General features: G+C 54.9%; 1 protein-coding gene across 4 annotated transcripts in view; it reads right to left on the reverse strand.

The window, feature by feature from the left end:
• Positions 1–18,048, reverse strand: part of Pacsin1 (protein kinase C and casein kinase substrate in neurons 1) — a 45,670-nt gene that overhangs the window by 5,243 nt on the left and 22,379 nt on the right. For 2 of the 4 annotated variants that reach the window (XM_051153466.1, XM_051153468.1), the window contains exons 2-3: positions 2,089–2,206; positions 1,187–1,343 (exon numbers count right to left, since the gene is read on the reverse strand). In XM_051153466.1, the coding sequence (XP_051009423.1) occupies positions 1,187–1,343; positions 2,089–2,142 (211 nt within the window). In that variant the 5' untranslated portion in view covers positions 2,143–2,206. Of the gene's footprint in view, positions 1–1,186; positions 1,344–2,088; positions 2,207–9,135; positions 9,163–9,222; positions 9,332–18,048 lie in introns of those variants that run through there. The other 2 variants (XM_051153467.1, XM_051153469.1) reach the window with 2 other exon arrangements.

Consider the following 18,048-nt stretch of genomic DNA (forward strand, 5'->3'; position numbering starts at 1 on the left):
CAGCACTTGGGATGTGAGTTCAAGGTCAGCCTGGTCTACAGAGACAGCCAGAGCTGTTACACAGAGAAACCCTGTCTCAAAAAAAAAAAAAGGTGTATATGAGCTATTTTGATTTTTTTTTAAAGACTGGGTTTCTCTGTGTAGTCCTGGCTGTCCTAGAGCTCACAGAGATCTGCCTCCTGAGGGCTGGTACTACAGGTGTGCCCCACCACCACTGCCCAGCTTATTTTATGAGCCGCTTTAAGCACCCTGGTAGCTGAATGAGAGGGCAGGAACAACTGCTATTCTTGGGTATTTGCAGAGCTTGGGGATGGGGATGAGGTTGGTAGCTCCAATTTCCCCTCAAACAGTTCAGAAACAGATGCCTGATGATGGAGGAAAAGCCTGTCTGACAGATCTCAAGGGCTGGACAGCAGGGCCTTGATCCAAAAAGAAGAAGAAGAGGAGGAGGATTGAAATTAGCAACTGCCGCCAGATATGCTCGTGTGCAATTTTATTTTATTTTTTTGAGGCAGGGTTTCTCTGTGTAGCCTTGGTTGTCTTGTACTCATTTTGTAGACCAGGCTGGCCTCAAATTCACAGCGATCCGCCTGCCTCTGCCTCCCGAGTGCTGGGATTAAAGGCGTGCGCCACCACACCTGGCTACTAGTGTGCAATTTAAACCCAACACTCGGGAGGCAGCGGCCCGTGGATGTCTTTGCCAGGCTGGTCGACATAGCAAGTTCTAGGCAGCCAGGGCCACATAGTAAAAATCGGTTTCAGACAAAAGAGTGGGGGAAGGGAGAAGGGGAGAGAGAGAAGCTGGGTATGGCTGTGCACATCTGTAATCTTTGATTTGGGGAGTGGGAGGCATAAGGATCAGGATGTCAGGGTCATTCCTAGCCACATGGGGCGCCGGAGGCTAGCCTGGGCTACAGAAGAGAGCGGCAATGAAATGCTGACGTTTGCTGGTGAGGCTGGCTGAGGAGTTCCCAGGGGTTCTCTGCACCGTGTGTGACTTTTCTAGAAGTCTCTTTCAAAATGTGTGTGTGTGTGTGTGTGTGTGTGTGTGTGTGTGTGTGTGTGTGCGCGCGCGCGCCTGTTTCGGTGCAGGAGAGAGACCCCGGTTGTGAAAGCTCTGCGGCTGGGATGCTGGGCGCACAGGGGCCCGCCCTGGGGGACCCGCTAGAGCCCGCGGGTGGAGCACCTTTCTCGATGAGCTGCCGCCAGCGCTTGGCCCAGTCGGTGAGCTGCTGCGCGTACGCCTTCTCGATCTTGGCGCGCTCCTGCACGCAGCTCATGAGGTCGTTGCACAGGCGGTGGCCATCGTCGATGCGTTTCACCGTCCGCTTGTAGTTCCCCACCTGGCGGCGGAGCAGGGAGTGACCGCGCCGCCCTGTGCTGCCGGCCCTGGCCTGCAGGGGGCGCACCGCCTCCGGCCTCGTCCCGCCCTCCACCTTGCGGGGGGGGGGTCCCCGAATTCCGCGGTTTGCACCTACCCTCTTCCGAAACCTCCTTGCTGCTACAAGAAGCAGAGGGTTTTTTTTTTTTAATATAATCTGGACTTGGGCTGCAAATGAATTATTCATTTTGCTCTCGTGAGCTAGTTCTATTATATTTACACGAGTCATGTGAGCTTGAGCCGAGGTGATGTTTCTTGACACAATATTATGTTTTGTGGGTATCCATTAAGCACTTATTAGTCTAGGCCTGCCAGTTTCCCTTCTGGTTTCCAAAGCCAAAAGCAATATTCTCCCCCACACCCCCCAATCCCCCAGATTTCAAATATTCTCAGACAGCCCTGAAATGCGGGCTTGTAGTCACACCTCTACCTCTAGGGGACTGTGGGGGGGTCCCTGGGCTCACCCCACTCTCTGGTTCAAAAGTCCTTCCCTGGCCACCACGCAGAGAGTACAGTGGGAACGGCTGGGTGGCTCATTCTGGGGGCTGCTTGGAAAGTTTCAGGACATTAATCTTACCCCACTTTCAAGGCCTCTGCTGCCTGTTGGGGACACTGGGGGTTTTTTGAAGGGGCCCAAGGAGTTGGGGTGCAAGGCTGAGGTTACGGGTTGAGTAAGGGGCCAGGCAGATGCCTAGACCTCCACTTACCTCCCAGAAGCTATCCGTGACCTCCTCTGAGGCCTCATCGTAGGAGCCAGACATGGCGAAGCTGTAGGGAGCTCCGCAGGCTGGGAATCTGCAGTTAGCAGGCTTGGCTGTTCACAGGCTACAAGGGCCAGAGAGAGATCCAGAGATGAGGGAAGTGGTCCATGGCGTCCCTGACTCACACGGAGAGGGAAGGTTCCCTGTGAGGAGCCTCAAACTGGGATGATGAACCCCAAGATTTACCCCTAGTCATTTCCACACTGGCTCCTCCTGCCCCTCCCTCCCCCCCCCTAGGATTCAGCTGAGCACCTCTCCTCAGAATCCATCTTCCTACAGAAGTGCCCCGCCCCCGCCCCCGCCCCCAACTTACAGGCATCTTCCCCACACCAGTGAGCTCCACTGGGCTCCCTAGCTGAGCACCCCCCCACCCCGCCTCATCTCACCTCCACCTCCCATCCCCTCACCCTTACCCCCACTCTCCTCAGCACCATCCATCCTGACCCAGTTGGGTCCTGACACTAGGTCCAAAAGATGGTCCTGGGTTCTCCTGACCCCAACACAGAGCCCCTGTCCTCGACCCCCAGAGTCCCAGCTTCTGCCATGCCGCTCTCTGGGAGCTGACAGGAGGTCTCTCTCCCACTGACATCCTGAACTAAGGCCTCCTTGAATCTTCCAGCTGGGCCCTGCCTCAATAGCCCCATTAGCTGCTTACAGTCTCCCCCGACACATGTCTGGGCATGTGGCTCTCCGGGCCCCGGGGTCACACTGTGATCTATACAACATGCTGGGCACTGTGTCTGCCCTGGATCTGTCATCAGACATCACAGTTGTCCAATCTAGGCCACGGTCTGCCCCAGGGGCCAGGGGGCACACTCCTCCCCTACTGGGCCTCCCTGTCACCCAGCGGAGAATGGCTCAGTAATCAGGAAACAGCCACAGAGCGCCAAAGGGTCCAGTCTTCAAAGAGGCAGCCCCGGTTCCTTGTCTGTACAATGCAGTTATGGGGATCGCAGCCTGACCCACGAGGCATCTGGGCGAGGGTGGACTGGCTCTGCCCAGAGAATGCGAGTGGCCATAACACATGAAGATCCTTCCTCAGGGACGCCCTTCCCCCAGCCTCAGTCTCCCCGGCCTGGTGGTGGAGAACCGAGTGGCACAGTGGAGGGACCCACTCCTCACGGTCTCCCTGGACCGCTTCTAGGAGTTCACCTTCAAGGTGCCAGGCAGGCATGCCCAAGCTGGCTCACTGCAACAGTGTGTATGTTGGGGGAGGGGTCACACAAAAGGCTGGGGGTGACCCAAATCCATGTCCCCAGAGCATGGGCCAAGTAAATTACAGTGTAGCCGGCACCCCATCTCAAGCCACGCCACCAAAGTGGCATGCGGATAAGCCTGGCCCGGAAACTATAAAAGAGGTACTATTTTGGGACAACCGCAAAGCAAAATGGGAATGGTGGTCAGTTTCGAGGAAGCTTGTGACGTGGTACAGTGTGGCGGGGCATGGGCGGGATGTGGGCGGGGCTTATCACACTGGGTCCACCAAAGGCTTTTCATGTCACTGCTTGCGAATGAACTAAAATTTCTTCTCAATAATGTGCATGATTTTAAGAATCTTTTCTTTGGCTGGACAGATGGTTCAGTGGTTGGGAGCAACGACTGTTCTTCCAGAAGACCTGGGTTCAATTCCCAGCACCCACATGGTCGCTCACAACTCTCTGTGAGTCCAAAATCTGACACCCACAGACACACATGTGGGCAAAGCACCAATTCACATAAAATAAAAACAAATAAGCTATATAAAAAATAATCTTTTCTTGGCTTATGGTTGATTTGGGAAGGCCCAGGCCCCTTTTATGGTGCCACCCCTGGGCCTGTAGTCCTGGGCCCAATGAGAAAGCAGGCTGAGGTGGCCAGGGACTGCCTCTGCTCCTGATGGAGGTCCCAGTGGAGGGACCCACTTCCCTCAGTGATCAGCTGCGATTGGGAAGTGTAAGTCAGATAAACCCTTTCCTCTCCAAGTTGCTTTTGGCCGTGATGTCTGTTACATCAAGAGAAAGCGGTTGGTGATCCGGACTAAAGTCCTCAGATTCATATGTGAACGCTTTGCCTGCTGAGCCGTTTCCCCAGCCCAAGGTGGTGTGTGTGTGTGTGTGTGTGTGTGTGTGTGTGTGTGTGTGTGTGATGTTCTTCTGGCTTCCTTGAACACTGTATGCAATGCTCATGCAGACACACACACAGGCAAAACACTCACACACGTTAAAAAGGAAAAAGCCACGCTGGGCATGGTGGCGCACACCTTTAATCCCAGCACTCAGGAGGCAGAGGCAGGTGGATTACTGTGAGTTCGAGGCCAGCCTGGGCTACAAATCGATCCAGGACAGCCAAGGCTACATGAGGAGACGCTGTCTCATATGACCTGGCATGTCAGGCTGAGCGCGCAGGCAGCGGGCAGCATGGTTTGCTGGACTCTCACGGGCTCCCAGTTGAAGCAGCTTGTGGTACGAAAAAGGAGCAGCAGTCCCCACTTGCACTGTGACTCAGGGCCATTCATGTGGCCCTTCCGGCCACTGCTGGAAAGTGACCTGGCTTAAGAATTCAAGGAGGGACTGGAGACGACTCTGTGGTTAGCAATGCTTGTTGCTCTCCCAGGAGTCCTGAGTTCGGTTCCCAGCACCCACGTCAGATGGCTCACAACCACCTGTAACTCCAGGCAGCGCCACACCCACACACAAATATACACAATCACATGATTTAAAAAAAAAAGCTGGACATGGTGGCGCACACCTTTAATCCCAGCACTCGGGAGGCAGAGGCAGGCAGATTGCTATGAGTTCGAGGCCAGCCCAGTCTCCAAAGCAAGTCCAGGACAGCCGAGGCTACACAGAAAAACCAAAAACTAAACCCCCACCCAAAAATTTCAATGAGCTAGCGAGCCCAGCCCACAGCCGACTCTAGGTCTTCCTCATGCCAGCCTCCCAGGATTGTACTCACATGGGGACGTGCTTACGGAGGCAGGAGACGTCCAATGAGCTCCCAGTGCCACCTGGCTGGTAGCATGCATGTACACACACACACACACACACACACACACACACACACACACACACACACACACACACACGTGGGCACACTGAGGCAGGAGGAGGTTCCTCTCCCACAAAATGCCACGTTCTTCTTAATGACAGGGCTTTCTGTCAGGGGTCAGGAACTGGATGCGGCTGGCATCTGGCACTTCCTGTGACATGCCCAAAAAGCTCCTGGACTTCCTAGAGAGAAGGCCACCACACCCAGTTTCCCTGTAGCCTGTCATCAGCAATAACAACAGGTGGTAGTCGCCAAGCTACATAGAGACGAAGTGCCCAGGCCCAGGGAGGTAGTCACAGTGAGTAGTATTGTCCAAGGGTCATGGGAAGACAGTGTGACTGGCTGGTGGGGACAGTCACTCCACGGTGACCAGCTGCCCAGCAAGCTACCACTCCTCTAGGCCACGAGAGTCATGGCAACAGCCAGCAGGCACCAGAGCTGTCTGTCTGTCTGTCTGTCTGTCTGTCCTGAGCTCTAGGCACAGTGGGCTGCAGCTGGGGTCGGGGTGGAGTGAAGTAAGGACTGAGTAAGTGGGAGACGCTGAGGCTCATGTTGGACTAAGGGGAGCACACAGCTGGCACAGCATGCTGTCTGAGCATCGCTGGGCAGAGCCGAGGCTGGCTCTGGTGGACAGTGTAGCTATCCCAGCACCCAGCAAGTACAGGAGAGCAAGGAACTCAAAGCTGTCCTCTCTATACAGCTAACTTACACCAGCTCGTGCCACTGGCTCTGCAAGTTTCCCTCGTCAAAAACAACAACACCAACACCAACAACCACAACCAAATGCTGAACACCTAACCTCCATTTCATCTGCCTGAAGGGTTTAGCGGGAGCCTCAGGTCATCAGACAGCAGCGCTGCCTGTTTTTTACCCCATCCTAGCTGCCACACCCCCTCTCAACACAGCCCCGCCCCCACTCCCACCCTAGTGAAGGAGCCAGCATGTCCAGCCCCACGGATCAACACAGCTTCCCTGGGTGAGCTGTTGCTGGATAGGAGGGCACAAGATGCCCGCACCCCCTTAGGGTGCACACATCCCATGTGTTAGATGGGGACAGTAAAGAAAAGCCTGGAACTGTCCAGCAGGCTTGGCCCTCACCACAGCCCCGCGGGACTCTAGCCTCCCCCATCTTAGGTTTCCAGGGGCTCCACTTGGCCATCCTTTGTCTCAGGGCAAGTTTGGGGGGCCCTAAGTGAGGTACCCACAGGTAAGGAACAGAAGTGGGGGCTGGCAGGAAGTCCAGCCACCTACCCTCTGCTCTGGACTTGTCCCCTTTTAACCAGGGATCCAGTGCTGGTGCCCTCTCTAGGCACCAGGCTGTCTGTCCTGAGCCCAGGGCATCCAAGGCGGGGTTGCCGGCTATGTGGGCATGAGTGACACTCCTGCTAGGGATAGAAGGGGCTCTCCTCGCAGTATAGAACCCAGGTGACAGAAAGAAGGAAGTATTGGCTCTCTTTGGTGGCAAGATAGGGTGTGGTGAGGGCAGATGTAGCAGCTCGCTCCCCCTCACTTTCTAGTCTCTCAAGGACAGTCACATGGTCATCCCTTACCTGGACTTCTGATCTACTCTGGGCCCCTGGACCACTGCCCCCCTCTCCCCACTGCAGGGACCAAATCCCCGAGCACAAAGCTGGCCACCGGCTCCTAAGACAGGAACGCTGGCTCTATGTGGCTGCCACGGCTCTCAGGACCCATGCAAGCTGCAGTGGGGACTCTAAGCCTGTGGGGATGAGACTGCAAAGGGGTTGGACAGGTGAGGAACCAGGGTGAGTAGATGACAAAGCAGGCTGTGTGTTGACAGGGACTGTGGAGAAAGGTGGTACAGAAAAGGACAGGGAACAGCATGCTGGGACCAGGAACAGCACTACTCAATGCAGGATGGCCAGAGGAGGCCATTCTGGGTTGACATTTGAACAAAGGCCTAAGGGAGGTAAGGAATAGAGCTCCGAGGAGCACTCAGCCAGAGGGCCCAGGAGGTGCAAAGGCCCCGAGGTGGAGTCATGACCAGAGTCATGGCTTCTATGGGCTATGTGGTTGTAGCAGAGTGAGTATGGGGTGGGGAGAAGGGTCAGGAAGGTGCAGAGAGGCTGGGAGGTAGAGGTAGGGGGAGGGGGGAGGATGCTGATGGGGGCGGGTCTTCAGAAGGAGGCTGGAATCTCTGTCCCAGCTATAACGGGAGCCACTATAAGGACTGAGCAGAGGTTGGGTGTGGTCTGCCTTCATTTCCAAGGTTGAAAAGCTCTACAGTGAGGCAAGGAGAACAGAGATTGTGGCTGGAGGGCAGGGGCACCTGGGAGAGGGGGTCACAGGGAGGGACAGAGGGTGGTGAGGGAATACTGCGACTCTGGGGCCAGGAAGATGGCTAGTGGTTGGCTACTGCTGAGGAGAGTGGAGGGGTGACTTTGGGGTCTGGGTGGCTGGCATGGACTGGATGGAGCTGCTCTGGGGAGGCCAGGCTTTTGGGTACCAGGGCCTCCTTTGGGCTCTCTTGTGTGGAAGAAGCTCCTGGGGAAAGTGGGGTCTCAGCCTAGTTTCCGAGCAGGTGGTTTGGCTGCAGACAACTGGGGGGCGGGCAGGGGACCCCTTTCCCGAGTCTAGTGGCAATGGAGTATACACCAAACATCACGCAAAAACTGAACTTTGGGGGCTGGGGAGATGGCTCAGTGGTTAAGAGCATTGACTGCTCTTCCAGAGAACCCCGGTTCAATTCCCAGCACCCACATGGCGTCTCATAGCTGTCTGTAACTCCAAGATCTGACACTCTCACATGGTCATACTTGCAGACAAAATGCCAGTGCACATAAATAAAAACAGCAAAACAAACAAACAAATTGAACGTTGCCAAGAACAGGGGGTGGGGCAGACAGGGACAGAAGAGGGAAGTAGAGGTCAGGCTAGGGGCAGGTGCTGGGAGACCAAACTGACTGACTGCCCTGAGGGCAGGGGGCCTGCCTGCAGAGGTCAGGGCATACCAGCTTAAGGCTTCAGTGAGGGAGGAGAGAGGAAATGGAGTTCAGAGAGAGGGTGGGAGATCTGTACCCCCTGACCCCATTCTTGCCAGCCCACCTCTGCTCTCTCACTTCCCAGGCCCCTGACTTCACAGACGTGAGTCTGTACCCACACTCCCAGACTGCACCTGCGGTCTGCAGACATCAGCACAGCCATAAACTGCAGCAGGCACCCACCCCGCAGCCTGACCTCTGAGGGGAGGGAGGCCCAAGCAAAGAACTCGGGTTAACTGCCAGGGGGTGCTAAGCACAGAAGTAGGGCTAGCCCACTCTTGAGGTACCCTCCTCTGGCCCTCTGAGCAGGGTTTCCAGGCTACGCCTGCTCAGCACCTCGCAATGCTCCCTTCTGCCCCCTCCGGAGGAGGAGCAGCTGCCGCGGCGGCGGCGGCGGCGGCGGCGGCGGCGGCGGCGGCGGCGGCGGCTTCTCTGCAGTGTCCCTGCTCCCCCAGTAGCAGTGAGCAGGTCCCCAGCAGCACCGCTGCAGATGGACAGAGTTGGGAGGCCCGCCCCAACATGGAAATCCCTGGCTGGCTGGGGGCTGGGACCGGAGCCCTCTTGAGAGTTCCAGGGTCATCCCACTGGCAAAAAGAGCACGGAGTGGGAGGGGCTGAGCTGACTCAGCCCACTGTGCAAGACCACCCAGAAGTCACTCCTCGAGGTTCTGGTGTCAGATGGGGGAGGTTTGGGACAAATGACTCGCAGATCCCCTAGAGTGGGGGTGAGAGACAAGCGCGCTTCTCTCCACGCCTGGCCCCTCCCTGTCTGACACCGACCTGCCCCCTTGAGTCCTTAGCACCCAGGGAGTAGGGCTGCTCTAAATCCACGTCTGTGGTGCTAACAGGGAAGGAGGTACAGAGGAGAGACAAGACCACAGAAGACCGGAGACAGTCCCGAAGCGATGCAGAGTGCCGGGTCCCTAGCCTACCGCGCCCCCCGCCCGCCGCCGAGCCCCTCAGACCTGCACCAAGTGCGATCAACAGGAAGGCAGGGGCGCTGGCTCCCCACTCTCCACGCAGACTTCTCCAGATCCCCCCCCATCGCCTACCTGAGCCCGGCTGAGCACCAAACTGGGGACAGGTGGGGGCTCACTGGCCCCCCTGGGCCAGGCGGGAGGAACTGGCTGGCCACCTGCTCCGTGGTGGCGGGAGGGGCGGGGGGGCGGGGGGCCTGGCGTCAGGCTCCGGGCTCCGTCCACGGGGTCCCCTCCGGCACGCTCTGGCTCTGGAGGCGACGACAGCGCCCGAACTGCAGGAGCCAGCTCCCCGCCCCCACGCGCCGGCCTCCCCCCCCCCCATCCCGACCCGCCTCCTTCCTCAGCCACCCACCGCCCGCTGCTGCTCGTTTCTATGGCAACCGGGCAATGCAGCGCACAGACGTCCGCCCGGAGTGGACGGCAGGGGCCGCCCTCTTTCTGCACCACCACACCGCGGTGATCCGGCTGCCAGCATGGTTGGTCAGCCTCCTTGCAGGGCGTGCATTACTCCTGCTCTGGCCTTCACACCTCATCTCGCGATGCTCAGTGGCCAGACCCCTCTCCCCCCCAAGTCCTACCAGGTTGACTGTGAAATACCTTCACACAGTCCAGAACCATGAGAGTTCATACCCATTATACAGATTTATGGATTTACATGCGAGACAGTCTCACTGTGTTGTTGTCACTAGCCTGGGCCTCACTATACAGTGAGTGCTGGATGGTGGAGAGCCACCATGTCGCCTTATTAAAAATAAGGATAATTGGCAGTGGTGGCTCACGCCTTTAATCCCAGCACTCTGGAGGCAGAGGCAGGGGCAATCTCTCTGAGTTCCAGGCCAGCCTGATCTACAGAGTGAGTTCAGGACAGTCGAGGCTACACAGAGAAACCCTGTCTCAAAACAAAACAAAACAGACAGTTTTTTTAATGCAGGTGTGTGTGGAGGCCAGTTGACAAGCTCCGGCTTGGGTCCTCAGGGAGCTTTAAGACAAGGTTCCTTCTCTGAGTCAGGAGCTCACCAGGTGGCCAGGACTAGGTTCATGGAGGGCTGGGGTGCTCTTGTCCACACCTCCCCAGTGGAGGATTATAGGTATGTACCACTGATTTTTATGTGGTACTGGGGGGTTTGAACTCAGGTCCTCAAGCTCTTTTGGCAAGTATTTTATTGGCTGAGCTATCGCCATGGCTCCCAGGTTTTGTTTTTGGTTTTTTGTTTGTTTGTTTGGTTGGTTGGTTGGTTTTTTTGTTTGTTTGTTTGTTTTTTATTTTTTATCTTTTTATTTTATTTATGCCTGTTCCTACAGAGACTGGAGGCATTGGTTCCCCTAGAGCCGGAGGTATCCTCAGATATGGGTGTTAGGATTTGAACTCAGTGCCTCTGCAGGAGCAATGCATGCTTTCAACCACAGAGCTATCTCTCCAGCCGTGCCTGTGCGTGCATCTGTCTGTCTGTCTATCTGTCTGTCTGTCTATCTATCAGGAGTTTATGCAGCCCTTAAGTTTGCTATGTAACTGAGGCTGGCCTTGAACTCCTGATCTTTCTGCCTCCACCTCCTGAGCACTGCATTTTATAGAGTGGACCTGGGCCTCAGAGTCACAGAAGCTCCCAGCTGTCTGCTGGCACCCAGGCCTCTGATGCTCACCTATAGGCAACACTACCCTTCTGATGGGTGCACCCGTGTGTCAGTACACACTTGTACCCACAACATACATGTACAAGCATCTACCACATGTATGTGCGTTCACGCATTCCCACAAGTCTGTGTACCAACTCGCCTGCGCACATGAAGCACACATACAACATTCACACACATCAGCGGACGTGTGCACACATATGTACACCGATCCAGAACCCAAAACACTCAAACGTCCTATACGATCCCAGCTACGCATCTCAGCCCTCAGGCCGAGAGTAAAGGGGCTCCCTGAACACAGCCAGCTCTCCTGGTCCTCAGGGAGGCTCTGGTCGCGGGGCTCCACTTCCCATAAGTCAGGCAGTACTGTGCTGGATGCCAGGGCTCAGCTGTGCAGCTGAAGGGGGACCAGGGGCAGAGTCAGGCCACCACTGTCCCTCTATGAAACTCCTCTTTGTGATCCAAACCTGATGCTGCCTGGAGCCCTGGGCCCACCCCACCCCCACTGCTGGCCATCCTTGGAGTTAGGACAGAGTTAAGCAGCCTCTTCTATCTTCTGAATTCCAGGCTCCACAGCCCTAGTTACATTGGTGGCAGGAGACCAGACCAGGCTATATGCTTGACCTACAGGACATCTGTCCCCAGCTGAGAAGGCAGTGGGGCCTCAGGCAAGAATCACTGTAGCTTCTGTCCCTCGGGGATGCCTTCTCTGCTGCCAACAGCCTTGTCTGAGAAAGAAACACGGTCTGCATCTAAGAGCACTGGCTCTCAGAACACTAGGGACGGAGGGGACTGATCTAGATCAGAGTTCTCCCCTGCGAAGACACGAAAACATGCTGTTGCTTACGACTCAGGGCCTGTTTCCCTCCCATATGCTTCCCCACCTGCACCTCCTGCCTTTGCCCTCCCATGCCGTGTGAGCACAGCTTTACCGCACTACAGCATCTCTGCATGTAGTTGCTCCTAATCCACGCCCAGTGCAAGAGGCAGGCTGGCCCTCAGAGCTCCTCACATGGTCTCTGGGTCCCCAGCCTCCTCTGCTAATGGCTCAGAGGTTAAGAGCACTGGCTGCTCGCCCAGAGGTCTCGAGTTCAATTCCCAGCAACCACACGGTGGCTCACAACCACCTGTAATGAGATCTGATGCCTCTTCTGGTGTGCAGGTGCACATATGCAAATAGAGTGCCTATATACATAAACACACAAATAAAGATTCACGACGAAGTCTTGTTTCACGGGCCAAGCTCCGGTATAAAACAAACAGACAACAAACAGCCTCGTGTTTTGTTTGTTTGGTCTTGTTTTCCTCTTGCAGTGCTGGGTGTCGGCCCAGGGCCTTCAGAACGACGATGCTCAACTACTGTGCACTGCGCTACATCCCAGCCCCGCCCCCCTCTATATATATACACACACACACATATATAAACACACACACACATACATACATACATAAAATGTGGGTACATATACATATATGTGTGTGTGTATTGTGTGTGATATATATATCTTTGTTGGGCTAGAAAGCACTTGGGTTAAGAGCACTGGCTATTCTTTCAGAGGACCTGAGTTCAGTTCCCAGAACCCATATGACGGCTCATCACTGTAATTCCAACTCTGGGAGGTCTATCACCTTCTTCCGGCCTCCATGAGCACCAGGCATACACATGATACAAGACATGCAAGCAGGCAAAACATTCATAAAATAAAAATAAACCTGAGAATGTACAGAGGTAGAAATGTTTGGATTCATATGTGTTCCTTAGCCAGAAGAGCAGTTACTCCTCGAGAAACAGCACTGGACTGATTCACCAGGAGAATCGGGGAGTGAGCCTAGTGTCCCAAGGGAAAGATGACACAAATGACACAAAAAACATGAGCCCAGCAGTGGACGGTTAGAATAGAGTCAAGAGGGGAAAAGCAATTTTATTTCCTTTTTGTTGGCGGGGGAAAGCAACTTTAAAAGGAACAACATGGAGCCGGGCATGGTGGCGCACGCCTTTAATCCCAGCACTCGGGAGGCAGAGGCAGGCGGATCGCTGTGAGTTCGAGGCCAGCCTGGTCTACAAAGTGAGTCCAGGATGGCCAAGGCTACACAGAGAAATCCTGTCTCGAAAAACCAAACCAAACCAAAACAAAACAAAAAAAAAGGGACAACATGGGATCTATAGGACTAAAAGTTTGACCTTTCTGAAGACAATAAAGTTATGTATACAATAAAGTTATGTATACAATAAAGTTATGTATACAATAAAGTTATGTATAAAGGACACAAGATACTAGAATGTACGGTGTGGTGGAATATGCCTTTCATCCCAATACTAAGTAGGCAGAGGCAGGCAGATCTCCATGAGTTCAAGACCAATCTGAGTGAGCTCCAAGGCACCAATGCTACATAGTGAGACCCTGTCTCAAAACAAAAACAAAAACAAAAGCAAAAACACCAAAACCTTTTTGGCTTTTTTCTTTTCTTTTCTTTCTTTCTTTTTTTTTTTTTTTTTTTTTTTTTTTGACAGGATTTCTCTGTATAGCCCTGGTTGTCCTGGACTTGCTTTGTAGACCTGGTTGGCCTCGGAACTCACAGAGATCTTCCTGCCTCTGCCTCCCAAGTGCTAGGATTAAAGGCATGTGTGACACAACACCTGACTCAGTCCTTAAATCTTTACGATCTTTGTGACTGCATTCTGAAAGGCCTGACTGGAAAACATTGCTGCAGCCACTCAGTCTGTAAGGCTCGGAGCCAAGTTCCGTCCTCACCCTCAGTGATCAAAGGCGAAACAGCCACTGTATCTGAAGTGGTGGGCACAGGGCACACCCAGGGCATGTCTGCCGTCAGTTGTCCTCAGGCCTAGAAGGTAGAAGTGCCCAGTGTTCTAGAGAGAAGACCATAGTGGGGAAGGGAGGGAGGGATGGGGCTCCCAGGTGCTGTAGCAAAGCCCTCCACCCACCAGCTAGTCCCCAAGCCAAGCAGCTCCACCCAGGGACACTGAAGACCGCTGCCCCCTCCCAGAGACCTTGACCTGACCCATCTGTGGCCTGGCTTCTCACACCATCCCATACCAGGCAGACCCTGTGGGAGGAGCAGACTCCTTCTGTCACCTCTCTCTCTCCGTAGAGAGCACCCTCCCACCCCATTAGCCTAATCTGGCCCTTCTACTGCTGGGAAGGCCCCAGCCACAGCCTTTTGCTCCCCCACTTGCGGCCCCAGTTCTCCCATGACTGACCTTTACCCCCTATTCCCACCCCTTGATCTGGACAGCTTAGTCAGGACAGTATCATGCCTAGGTCACACGGGCAGCTGCTCGCATGCCCTCCCCTGAGACAGACACCCACTTCTATCACCCCTACTGTGTCTTCTTACCCAGCCTCCAAAACACTCCCCCCCCGCCCCACCCCCACCCTCCCTGCACAGTTATCCACGTGTCCCTCAGCACCAGGGCCAATGCAATCAGGGCTCATTAGCTGCTGCTTTGCATATCATTTGCATAATGTTCTCTTGACTGTCAAAATGTCAAAATTCTCCTCCACCCCAAGCAGCTCTGCAGAAATACAGCAGGCGAGGGTCCGTATGGGAGGCTGAACACATGGGCGCTGAGACGTGAGCCCCTCAGGCCGGCAGGAGGGTACTGGACCCCAGTGAGCAGCCTGCTGAGATCCGGCAGCAGGCACAGGGCTTTGGAGTTACGGAGAGTGAGGGAGTCTCAGAGCAGATGAGGCTCCACTGTTCAAAACCTGGGTCCCAGGCTGGGTATGGAGGCCAGTGGGAGAGCACAGACCTAAACAGGTGTGAGGGTGAGGGTATGGGTTATAAACATACAGAGAGAGAGACAGACAAACAGACACAGACAGACAGAGAGACAGACATAAAGAGAGACATAGAGAGAGAGAAGCAGAGAGACACAGAGACAGAGAGACAGAAGGACAGACAGAGACAGAGACAGACACAGAGAGCAGTCACAATCCGCATTTACCTATCAGGACGTGCAGAACTCATCTCACCACAGACAACCCACATCAGCATCTGTATTTCACAAGAGCCTGGGACCCTATGAATGGGACTCACTGTCCATCCAGTACACAGCGAGAAGATGACGTTGGCACCAGCACTGCGCTCTGTCTGGATAAATCTCATGCTGGTATCTTAAGTTCGCTCTGTGCGTATTTCCTGCACATCTACTATATGCAGTGCTCCCCTGGGGGTAGGGGTGGGGCGCACGGCAGATAACTAGCCAGGCACCATCCGTGTGAGGTCAAGGACCTTCCATGGCAAAAGGGGAGCTACAGGATAAATAATGTAATGTCAAGTGCTAGTCCCTGTGAGGCCCGCTCAGAGCCCAGGGCCTTGCAGGCGCTGCAGAAGCGCCATCCCACTGAGGTACACCCAGACTACAGCCTCTCTTTGAAGAGGTGACATGTGAACAGACCTAAATAAAGAGAGAGAGGAGGCGCGTCATGATTTGTGGGACGAGTGTTTCCGGCAGAGGAACCGGGAAAGGCGAGGGTCCTGAAGTGGGAGGGACCCAAAACTGGCAAATGGATGGACGCGTGTGGGTGCAGGTGGGTGGATGACCGGATGGATAAATGGGATGGGATGGGTGGATGAGCAGATGGGTGGACAGACGGACGGATGGGCCAGGTGTAGGGGTGCACACCTTTAATCTCAGCACTGGTGAGTCAGAGGCAGGTGAGTTCAAAGCCAGCCTGGCCTACATGCTGGGTTCCAACCAGGCAGTGCTATAGAGTGAGATCCTATCTCAAAAAAAAAAAAAAAAAAAAAAGTAGTAAATAGATGGGTAGGCAGATGGAGGATGGGTGGGAAAGTGGCTGGGTCATAAGTTTGTGGATGGGTAGACTGGTGGGGGGTGTGGATGGGTAGATGGATGGATGACGGATGGGTGCATGGGTGGGTGACAGGAAGAATTACCCAGACAGAGAGCAACAAGGACACAAAGAGGGAAGCAGGGCTTCGACCCTATGGAACTTGTCAGCCGTACCAACTGTCTGAAACCATTCCAGTGATGGAAGGGGCCTTTTTATTAGTTCACGGGAAGGATTCGGCAGCGAAATAAAGGTGACAGAGGAGGGGGAAAGCAGTGACGTTCAAAACAAGGAGAAGGAAATCACTCGAAGCTCAGAAAATCTTCAGTATGAACAACAGAGAGAAAGTGAGCTATGGGGATAGGGAAACGGACAGAGCTGTGTCGCCATAACCAACGATCGACCATGCCTGTGTCTGAGTCCAAAAAGAGGGCGGTGGTGGCGGCGGTGGTGGCGGCGGTGGCGGCGGTGGCGGTGGCGGTGTGAGAGCCAAAAAGGCTTTCAAAGAGAAGACAGGAAAAACAAACAAACAAGACCCGAGTAGATAAGAACGCAGGCAGCAACACCAAGCACCACACACTGGGTTCTGAAGACCCAGAAATTACAAGGCAGCGAGGAGCGGCGCCTTGTCCAAGGGCTGGCCCAGAAGACACGGCGGGACCGAGAGAGAATCGGCTGAAAGAGAGAAAGCTCGCATGGGTGACCTGGGGTGGGGTCTTAGGGAAGGACATCGAGCACCTGCCAGCAGGTCTGCCCCAGAAGAGAGCTGAAGGAAGCTCCAGGAAGCAGAAGGAACAGGAGAGAAGACTTCTGGGAATGTCAAGCAGGAGAGCGAGGCAGGGAGGAAAACTGTGGGGCACGGAAGACAAAGACAGGCTCCACTTGTCTGGAACGCTCTATATTTCGAGTTGAGGTACCGATCACCACATTGTTATCACATCGCCTATGCCTTCCACAGCACAGGAGAGGCATTTAAATCAGCGCGAAGGATTTCGAGGCTGTGGGTAGGCTTTCTATAATTTGCCTCAAAAAGCAAAACACCACCAAGATGACGAGCAGATAAAAATGTCAAAATATACATTTAAGTCAGTGTGGTGGAGCACAAACACCTTTAGTCCCAGCACTGGGGAGGCAGAGGCAGGAGGATCTCTGTGAGTTCAAGGCCAGCCTGGTCTACACAGTGAGCTCTAGGACAGCCAGAGTGAGACCCTGCCTCAAACAATCCAATTCTGCAGCTTCCTTAATTAATAAAGGTGGCCAACAAGTGGCCGGTCCGGCACCAATTAGTCAGAGTCAGTGGTGAAAGGTGGCACTAGGGCACACAAGTGCAGGGCTGGGGTGTGGCTTCCCTGGTGGGGTGCTTGTCAGCATACACGAAGCCCTGGTTTCCACCCCATAAAATAGGCAGTGCTTAGGAGGCAGAGGCAGGAGGACCTCTGAGTTTGAGCCCAGCCTGGTCTACAGAGCAAGTTCCAGGACAGCCAGGGCTACACAGAGAAACCCTGACCCGGGGAAAAAAAAAAAGAAAAAAAGCCTGTGGGACCTGCCCCAACCTTTAAAGCTAAGGTTCACAATCAAAGGACAAAGAGAAGAAAGAGGGAGGAGGGAAGGGAGTGAGGGAAGGGGAGGAGGGGGAAGGGGTGGGGGAAGGGGAGGAGGAAGGAAGGGGTGGGGGAAGGGGAGGGGGAAGGGGTAGGGGAAGGGAAGGCTAAGGGGAGGAGGGAAGGGGAGGGAGGAGGGAGGAGGGAAAGGGAGGAAGGTGAAAGGGGAGGGGGAAGGGGAGGGGAAAGGGAGGGGGAAGGGGTAGGGGAAGGGAAGGCTAAGGGGAGGAGGGAAGGGGAGGGGGAAGGGGAGGGGGAAGGGGTAGGGAAAGGGAAGGCTAAGGGGAGGAGGGAAGGGGAGGGAGGAGGGAAGGGGAGGAAGGTGAAAGGGGAGGGGGAAGGGGAGGGGGAAGGGGAGGGGGAAAGGGTAGGGGAAGGGAAGGCTAAGGGGAGGAAGAAGGGGAGGGGGAAGGGAGGAGGGAAGGGGAGGAAGGTGAAAGGGGAGGGGGAAGGGGAAGGGAAGGCTAAGGAGAGGAGGGAAGGGAAACGGGGAATGAGAGGGGGAAAGGGGAGGGGAAGGGGAGGGAAGTGCAGACAGGTGCAGTGCCAGGCCTCATGGTGCTTTAGGCATGTTCCTGGATCATGCTCCAGCCTCTCCTGCTGTGACAGGACAAAAGCCTTGACCACTCCGCCCCCCCCCCCAACAGTGTAAAAATCACACTTAGGGATGCAGCAGCCGCCACAGTCACATCTATATTTAGAGATGACAGTCCAGTGCCCCGATAAAACAGCATTAGGAACAGCATGAGGCAAACCGAGCCCAGCCTGCCCCCCAGGAGGAGACAACAGGGGCTGGGCCCTCATGCTCACATGCCCCATGACGACACCCAGGCACTCTGGGACCTGCAAGT

The sequence above is a fragment of the Acomys russatus genome, chromosome 11 (assembly GCF_903995435.1).
Source record: "Acomys russatus chromosome 11, mAcoRus1.1, whole genome shotgun sequence".
In the NCBI taxonomy this organism is placed as follows: Eukaryota; Metazoa; Chordata; class Mammalia; order Rodentia; family Muridae; genus Acomys; species Acomys russatus.